This window comes from Lotus japonicus, chromosome 1 (assembly GCF_012489685.1).
Source record: "Lotus japonicus ecotype B-129 chromosome 1, LjGifu_v1.2".
NCBI classification, from domain to species: domain Eukaryota; kingdom Viridiplantae; phylum Streptophyta; class Magnoliopsida; order Fabales; family Fabaceae; genus Lotus; species Lotus japonicus.
In genome coordinates this window covers 45,901,967-45,911,292 of record NC_080041.1, presented here as the reverse complement: position 1 = coordinate 45,911,292, position 9,326 = coordinate 45,901,967, and the positions used below count along the sequence as shown (strand labels likewise).

Genomic DNA, 9,326 nt, shown 5'->3' with positions numbered 1-9,326 from the left:
TACAAGAGTCTTCAACCCTTGTGTAACTTTTGAAAGCGCCACATACAATTGGTCATGAAAAAAAGTAAAAGAGAGTGTCAAAACAACATTCGCATCAAGTAGAAGCACCTCTATAATATGAGACATTGGGATCCTTGAAACTTGGAATAGACCAATGATTGTTGCTATAGTTTCACATCCTTCCCAGGTGTGATGCTTTTTATATTTTCACACAAAGAAACTATTGTTAGTGTTTTTTGAAAAACCAAGTTTCAAAGAACGTTTGAGAAAATAAATACGTGAAAGAAAACTTGTTGGATGATTACCCTAATTATATGGGTGTTTATAATTTCAAAGTTTGACTTTTTATGTGTCTAAAATAGAGGCTTGAATATTAATGAAAAAATATCAACTTAATATACCTTCTCCAATACGTTTTCAAAAGAATAAACTGAACCGAATCACATTCCATACGTTAAACATTGATAGAAATTTAATATTTGAATTTTTTAATTTTTAATTCCAAAACCATTACATTAAGACCATTATTGTTTTGATGCCTTTTGAACTCAAAAAAAAATTGTCGATGAGTTTTTTTTTTATATGCAAATGTTAGTGGTTAGTTGTTAGTAAGTTAGAAAATCTCTTCAAATTTCCCTACCAGGGTTCGAACCCTGGACCTTCCCCCCCAACCCTTATGTCCCCTAGCTCTTACCACTTGAGCTAACCCATACCTCAAAAATATTTTTTGGACATTTAATACCAAAGAAAACAAGACATTATTGTTTTGTTGCCTTTTGATCTAAAAAAATAGGCATTTAAATTCAAATTAGACTTCATACTGATATTGATTCTAATATATCCTTTGAATTTTTAATTTTTTTCATTTAACTTATATTAAAGTTAATAATTAAAATGCCCAGATTTTAGGTGAAAATTTAATAATTTTCTATAATAGTAACGACTTAGATCAATTATTATTGGTTGTAACAATTTGTATCATGATTTAAGAAAAGTAATTTTGAATTTTATTATTAATTATAAATGTAAATAATATCTGAAAAATTAGAATTATTTATGAGGTAAAAAGTACTAAAAAATTCAAAAATAAAATATGACATCATCTACATACTAAGAATAATGCGAGAGAGATAGAGAGAAAAAAAGTCAAGAACGAGAACACTTATAGGAGTTACTATTTTATTCTTCTGAAAATAGTATATATTATAAGTTTCTATCTTTCCTCATTTATTGTTCTCACAAAGGAATTACTTGAAAAAATATCAAATAATGGTCTCTTAAAATTTTAAGTAGACATGTATATAGTTACATATTATTTTCTTCTACAGTTAATACTCCCTCCGTTCCTAAATATAAGACCTAATACAAAAAATTGCGCTTATTAAGAAAACATTAAATATGTCCAATTAGTGTATTGGTTTTTTAAAAATGCATACATTCCTCCATATTTACCCTTTGTCATTTTCTCTCACTAATTAATGGTAAGTGGTAATCAAAACTTGGGAATTGAAAACACACAATAAATGTGAGGGTATATATGGGAGAGTAGAATACTTTTTACTAGATTATTGTTAAAGGTCTTATATTTAGGAACATGAAAAATTTAAAACTAGGTTCTATAATTAGGAACGGAGGGAGTACAATTTTAGGAAAAACAATTATATTTAAGTTATCTAACCACATTGTTCTTGAATTCTCTAGCAATAACATACTCTTGATAATTATAACTAGAGTAAAGGTTGGTTTGGTATATTGCATCGTATAAGGACAGATAGTATAAGACTTGATAGTATTAAGCCTGATAGGATAAAATCGGATAATTTTTTTTACACTATCCAACATTTCGTCATACACTGTATAACTTACCATGTCATTTGAATTAATTCAATCAAATATTGAATAGTGACAAATAGTATAAAAATCAAATTTGGAGGTGGTTGTAGTGGTGGTGGCCGTGACAACAACAGTAGTGGTTGTGGGGACAATGGCAGTGGTTGTGGTTGTGGTTGTGGTTGTAGTTGTAGTACTAGTGATGAAGGGTGATGGTGAGTTGGTGGTGTGGTAGTAGTGGTGCCAGTGGTGGTGGAAGTTGCTATGATGGCAGTGGTGATGGTGGCGACCGTTGTGGCAGCAGCATTAGTGGTGGTGTGGTGATGGCGATTGCGGGCTAGTTATGGTGGATCGTGTGGTAGTGGTAGTGACGGTAGCGTTTTTTAAGGAAGGTGGTGGCGTTGTTGGAGGGTGGTGATGGGTGGTGATGGAAACGATGGTTGAAGTTGTGGTGGCGGCAGTGGTGGTGGTAGTTGTGTCGATAACAGTGGTGGTGTGGGGTGTTGGTAGTGGGGACCGTGATGGTAGCAGTGGTGGATGGTGGTGATTGTGGTGTTGGAGACCGTAGTGGCGGCGGCGGCGGTAGCGGTGGTGATAGCAATGGAGGGTGGTGTGGTAGTTGTTGTAGTATTGCATATGGAGGGTGATGGAGAGTTGGTGGTGTGGCAGTGGTGGTGGAAGTTACTATGATGGTAGTGGTGGCGACCGTTGTAGAGACGCCATTGGTGGTGGTGTCGATTGCGGGGTGGTTATGGTGGATCGTGTGGTAGTGGTTGTGGCAGTAGCGTTTTTGAAAGGAGGTGGTGGCGTTGTTGAAGGGTGGTGATGATGACAATAAAGGTGGTGATAGGTGGTGATGGAGGAGGGTTTGATAGTGGCGGTGTCGGTAGCATTGTTCAAGGGTGGTGATGGCGGTGGCGTTGTTGAATTGTGGTGGTGACGATGGTGGAGGTGGTGGATGGTGGTGATGGCACCGGTAGTTGAAATTGCGATAGTGCAGGGTGGTAAGGTGGTGGTGTCGTTGGTAGTAGCAATGGCGGGGATGGTGGTGGGGTGTTGGTGGTGGCGATATAGTTGATTATAACGTTTGTGGTGGTGGCGGTGTAGGATGGTGTTTGTGGTGATAGAGGCAATGGGGGAGGTGGCAACAATGGATGGTGGTGGTGATTGTGGTGTTGTCAATAGTGCTCGTGGTGCCGCTTGTGATGGTGGGTGTTGGTGGTGGCGATGGACGAAGTTATAGCGGTGGTGCTGGTGATTGTGGTGGTGGAGGTAATGGTGTTTGTCGTGATAGGGTGGTGGTTGCGATGGCTTTGGTGGTACGGAAGTAGTGGGGGTTGAGGGTGTGGTGGTGGTGTCTCTAATGGTGACAATGGCGGTGGTCAAGGGTGGTGGTGGTGGTAGTGATTGGTGGAGGGTGGCGGCAGCCGGTGGTAGTAGCAATGGCTTTTTTTGGTGGTGGCGATAAAGTTGATTAGAACGTTTGTGGTGGATGCGGTGGAAGGTGGTGTTTGTGGTGGTGGTGACAATAATGGGTGGCGGTGGTGATAGCGGTGTGTCAATAGCGTTGGGGGTACCGCTGGTGGTGGTGGGTGTTGGTGGTGGCAATGGAGATGGTTATAACGGTGGTGATGGTGGTTGTGGTGGTGGAGGCAGTGGTGCTAGTGGCGGTAGGGTGGTGGTTGCGATGGAAGTGGTGGTGGCAGAGGTGGATGGTGATGGTGATGGTGGTTGAGGGTGAGGTGGTGGTGTCGCTAATGGCGGTTGTGAAGGGTGATGGTGGTGGTGGTAATGACTAGTGGCAGTGGTGGGGGCGGCGGTAGTGTGGTGGCGTTGTTATATGTCAGTGAAACTAAAAACCTGGGTTGAAATTTTTTATATAACTTATATGTCAGAAATTTATGAGGTCATATCCCACATCCATATACCATATTAGATAATTCATCATTTTGATGTATAAGAGTGGATTGATGGACAAACATACAATACAATGTTAGCACCAAACAATGAATAAATTTGTAATGTTGTATAAACTTATACTATTATTCCTAATACGATGTACCAAATGAACCCGATTGATTCATTCATACTCATGTAACGATAAAACTACAAGTTTGAATTCTAGGGGGCCGTTTGGTAAGCTATATAGTATAAAGCCTCATAATATTAGGTCTGATAGGATAAGACTTGATATTTTACAATGTTTGGTCATACATTGTATAACTTATCATATCATTTAAAATTATACAAGTTATATATTTGATGGAGGGTGGTGATAGTGGAGACTAGTGGTGGTGTTGGCGGTGGTAAAAATGTAGGTCGTAGTGGCGGCGGTGTAATGTGGTAGTTGTGGCGGTAGTGGTTGAAGCGACAGTGGCAATGATGGGTGGTATGGTGGATGTGGTGGTAGTGGTGGTAGTGGTGAGGGTGGTGGTGGAGGGAATTGTGAGGGGATGGTGGAGATGGTTGTGGTGGTGGCGGTGGTTGTAGTGATGGTGGTGGTAGCAATGTTGTAGGGAGATGGTTGCGGCAATGATGGTGGCGTAGGGAGACGGTGGTGGTGGCAATGGGTGGTGTTGGTAGGTGGTGGCGGTAGTAGTAGCGATGGCGGTGATGGAGGTGGTGATGAGGGTGGTAGTAGAGTTGGTTGTGGTGTTCATAGTGGTGGCAGTGTTGTAGGGCAGTGGCGAAGGATGGTGGTGGCGGTGGATGATGGTGGTGTTGGAGGTGGTGGTGTTGATGATAGAAGTGGCGGTGACGACGGCACAACGACGACAGTGGTGGTGGTGGTTGTGGCAGTGTATTAAGTAATTTTAAGTAGCTTATACGTCAGAATTTTATCAGACCTTAATCATCATCTATATGCTGAATTAAATAATTCATCATTGTAATGTAGAAGAGTTGATTGATGGATAAACCTATACAATTCAACGTTAACACCAAACAATAGAAAAACTCATAATGTATTGTATAAATTTATACTATCATACTTATACAGCGTACCAAATGAACCATATGAAATACGTTTATTGGGAAATACATTTGACTGTATCCGAAAAAATTATGATATATAATTAAAGATAATTATTTGTCTATTTATATTCTAAAATAATAATTAAAATGTTAAAAAAATTGCTATAACGTGATATCCCCAAATGAAACGTTTTTTCATATATAAAATCGTACGTATTGAACGAAACCTTCCCTCTTAGACAGCAATCCTTTTCTGGAAAGCTAGTTAATGCTTTGAACTGATTTCAAATTCCTAATTGATTCTTAAGGAAATGAATATTAACTAGTAAGTCTCCTCATCTTATTAAGGTATGAGAATCAAGAAAAAAATCCAGAAAATCAATATATTACCATATATACTCAAAAAGTGAAAAATCTCATCATTATTTTTTTCATTGAAAAGATGAATTACACTCTCTAGAAATTGATGCCTAGACTTTTTCATCCTCAACTCATAAGTCAATCAACTCTGACCACTTGAGCTATCATTAGGAAATTCATTTCTTCTTCTTGTTCTCATGCAAATTTAATTTAATTTCTCCATCACAAAACAAAAAGAGTGTGTTTCAGGTTCAGGGAAATTCTCACACACAGACAGAACCATACATCAAAATTCAAAAACATGTACGGTGCATGACAGGGGAGATGCAATGCAATCAACATTTGCGTTTGCACCTGAATGTTTGGTATCTGTTTCAATGATATTAATTGGACTGAACCGTCCATTTATTGTTCTTCACTATTTGTTACTAACTGTTCCTCTCTTGCATTCTTTGAAACCACTGTTAGAGTTTCTTTCACTGGAGTTGCAAGTGATTCATAAATCAAGCAGAGCCAGTTTTGAATTTTGAATTGTGTAAAGGTAATTGGAGCTGAATTTCACTTTGTTTATGAATTACTATGACTGTTTCATTTGTTTGTGAAATTCTTCTGCTTTGTCATTTTGGTGTTTTTGTTTATTTATTTTCAAAATATCTAGGAAAACAATCTCATTAATGATTCTAATTAACTTGTAAATCTATTAAAATTTATGTCACTGTTGGTGAAAACAAAACAGCATTTTCTGCCAGCCTCTTTCCTCCCTCAACAGTGCTATGATTTCTGGGAATTTTTTCTTTCTGTCACCCAGGAAATTTTGCTTCTGAATGTTTATCACTTTATCTTGCTATATGTTAGATGCATATATTGGATCATGCAATTTGAAAATCCACATAATAATCTCTCACTCATTATCCTGTCTTGTTTGAATTCAAATGTTAGTTTTCACACCTTCATATGCCTTTGTTCAATCTGCAAATTTTCTCTTTGTTTGCTTAGATCTTCCTCTTCTTCCTATAATCAGTTCTCATTACTTTCTAACGTGTTCTAATTAAATAGGTTTTTCTCCACTCAAGTTGCTGGAATAGAAGATTAGATAAAGAGAGGAAATTAAAGTGAGTGCCTAGTTTGTTTGTACCCCAAAAAGAAAAAAGATTGCCCTGTGAACTGAAGGTGATTTCCAACCCTTTAGCCCCTTGACTTGGACAATTACAAAGGTACTAATCATTTTCCGCCTGCGTTCATATCCCCTTAAAATTATAGATAAAAGTGTTTCAGAATTTAGTTTCCAAAACATCTTGTGTATAAATTTATTCCTGAATTTTCCACCAGCATTTTTAAAGGAACACCAAACTGACACAGGGTCAATTTTCCACCTAAAATGAAGTAATTTTCTTCTTTCCTCTCCTTTTAAATGTCTACATTACTTCTTTGTTTGTAACTGGAATCTTGCATATTCTAAGTTCATTACAGCCAAATATTCAAGTGTGGTGTCACATTTTGTATATAAGTTTTCCTGATCAATAGATGACCATCATGTTTTTCAATCTTGCTTAGCACTGGGATTTCATCTTTGTACTTGTTGTGTTAAAGGTGTGAACTGTAATTTTCAACCCAATTCTAGCTTACAAACCTGATCAACATTTTTTTTTATCCAGTGACAAGTGATACTTTGGACAGGATGAGAAATTCAAAAATATGCAGCACAAAACAAACACATTTATTCTGTTGTGAAGATCATAAGAAAATTGTCCGGGATGAACTTGAGGGTAGTAATTTTGGGATAAGAGAGTTTCCAATGCAGAGGTTATTCAATGAAGGGTGCCGTAATACCAATGCTTCCGGTGGGTCGTCCGATTTTAGCAAAGGAAAGAATTGTGCGCCCGGAATGAATGTCATGGACCATGATATGCCTGAGCTGGTTGTTTTTATCCAAGAGGATCACCAGCAATTTGTGAAGGACATTTGCATTGATAAGGTAGTATCACCAGAAGGCAAGTGTCAGTCAGAAGAATATGAATTAGATCATGAAATAGTAACATGTGAAGGAGAAGAAGCGGAGGAGCTTGATTCAACAAACAATCACAAGATTTCAATTGATCACCCCATAAAAAAGACAGCATCAGAGACACTTAGAGAGGTTAGACATTTTAATCTTGAGTTTGTACATTTTATCTCTTTGGACAGAGAAATTGATTAATTTTTTTATATTGCCACCTTAGACCAAAACAAAATACTTTTATATATTAATATCTTGTATTGTCTTCTCTTTTAGCATGGCTAGTTAAACCATGTATATCATTGTATATCTTGTATGTCTTCACTTTTAGTTCATACTTTTATATATGAACTAAGTGCTTATCTGAATTTCCTTTACTTGATAATGAATAATAAGACATATTTTAGAAGTTACTGCAGATAGTTCTAGACTCTACATTAATAAGTGAACCTGGAACCTGGTGATTGTTAACCTTTAGATACTTCATTATACTAAGATATAAATAATGAACTCATGATATATACATGGATTGTAAACCTAGAAATAAACAAATAACCAGTAGATAAAATTATAGAACTAGATAGGAGACACATGAATTGTGGACCAACAAATACACAAGGACTGTTGAAATCTAATACCTCTTCATTTTCCATAGAACAAAATTGATATTTTCAGCCTGTACCGTGTAAAAATTACTGTAGTAGGCTTATGTGGAAGGATTCTGCGCCTGATTGCTTTAAGTTCATCGCAGCTGTAGTGAATGAAATATTACAAGACTTAAAGATTGGTTTCAATATAAAGAAGAGTTAGAAAGCGGATCGGTTACAATTGTGTTCATCCATGTTAAGCACATGAAATGAAGAGAATGGATCAATGGAAACCCTTATGTGCTTTTATGAAAAGAAGCAGAATGAGATATACTCTTTTTCACTCTTTTGTTGTGTTTCTGTTCTATCTCATCTTGTTCTATTTGACTTATATCTTGTCATTAACTTGCATAGAAACATGTGGGGGTTTACAGCTTTGAATGAAAATGCTACCTATGAATTTTCTGAACCATTTTTTCTTAAACATCTCTCAGGCTTTCAGAAAGGAAACAGACTTTTCTAGATCTTTCAAGAACTGGCAGATAAATTCATTTTTAGCAGCAATTGGCAGCAAAGTGGAGTTTCCACATTGTGCAGAATGTCCACAAGTTACTCAGGAAAGCATGTCCAGAACCGAGACGAGTAACGCACATAGCATAACAGGTTCAGGCAAAAGACAAGTTGATTATCCTCATGAGACATCTTCCATTGCCTTAGCCTCTCAATCTGGTCCAACACCACATACTACTCCTGCAACAACCTCTCACAATGCCTCTCACAAATCTAATGATAGCATGAGCAGCACACATTCATTTGCTTTTCCCATGTAAGTTTCAAGTTTATTCATACTTGAAGATTTTCTTTGACATCTCAAAAATCAATGGTTATAGATTGTCAGGGACAGAACCAGGTTAAGGCAAACCAGGCAGCCCCTCGCCAAGATTATTTTTTTTCTCACTAATAGAGTACTATTCAAATGTTAAATTAGCCTCCTAAATTTGTATGTTACCTCCTTCAATCCGGCATTGTTGATTTTTCTCAGTGAGTTAAATTTTCAACCCATTACCGATTTTTTCTGGTTCCATCGCTGATAGTTAGGCTTGTGCATGAATTACAGATTACCTGTAGAATGGAATGGAAGCCCAGTGAGAATGTTGGAAGCTGATAAAATTCAATCAAGGAAGCACTGGTGGGAGAAGATATTGTTTCCCTGTTGCAAATGATGATAGCTGAAATTTGCAGTTTAGCAGACACTGGGAGTAAAGAGTTTTATCAAATCCTTTTTGGCCTGGAGATTTCTTTTTGTGCAGCGTGTGACATGCAGAAACTTTACTATGCCATGTTTACTTTCATAGTGTTATAGGATACATATGGCCTCATACCAATTCTTTTGGGATTTACATGCATATTAAATATTCATTAGTTAAGGATTCTATATGTAATTGTTCATACTTGTCAGTCTATTCTGTCCTCTCTTTTTTTATTGCAATATAAACAATTGAGAAGATAACTTCTCTCCAAGATGTGATTATAGTTAGGAACATAATTTGTAGTTTGAATTAAACAGGGAAACCATATCT

At 37.1% G+C, this 9,326-nt stretch overlaps 2 protein-coding genes across 3 annotated transcripts; both read left to right on the top strand.

Annotated features, from left to right (window-relative positions):
* The first annotated feature begins 3,361 nt into the window (after positions 1–3,361).
* On the top strand, positions 3,362–4,637 carry LOC130736743 (uncharacterized). Its single transcript, XM_057588536.1, has 2 exons — positions 3,362–3,538; positions 4,347–4,637. The coding sequence occupies exons 1-2, from the start codon at positions 3,362–3,364 to the stop codon at positions 4,635–4,637; spliced, it is 468 nt and encodes a 155-aa protein (XP_057444519.1).
* A 767-nt stretch (positions 4,638–5,404) lies between these two features.
* LOC130731865 (uncharacterized) lies at positions 5,405–9,326 on the top strand. Of its 2 annotated transcripts, XM_057584056.1 has the most exons (5): positions 5,405–5,704; positions 6,220–6,377; positions 6,819–7,300; positions 8,241–8,572; positions 8,864–9,326. In XM_057584056.1, exons 3-5 carry the CDS (start codon positions 6,842–6,844, stop codon positions 8,967–8,969), a joined length of 897 nt encoding a protein of 298 aa, XP_057440039.1. In that variant the 5' UTR covers positions 5,405–5,704; positions 6,220–6,377; positions 6,819–6,841; the 3' UTR covers positions 8,970–9,326. The 2 variants fall into 2 exon arrangements, with proteins under 2 accessions (XP_057440039.1, XP_057440040.1); XM_057584057.1 differs by lacking the exon at positions 5,405–5,704 and having other exon boundaries at positions 5,899–6,377.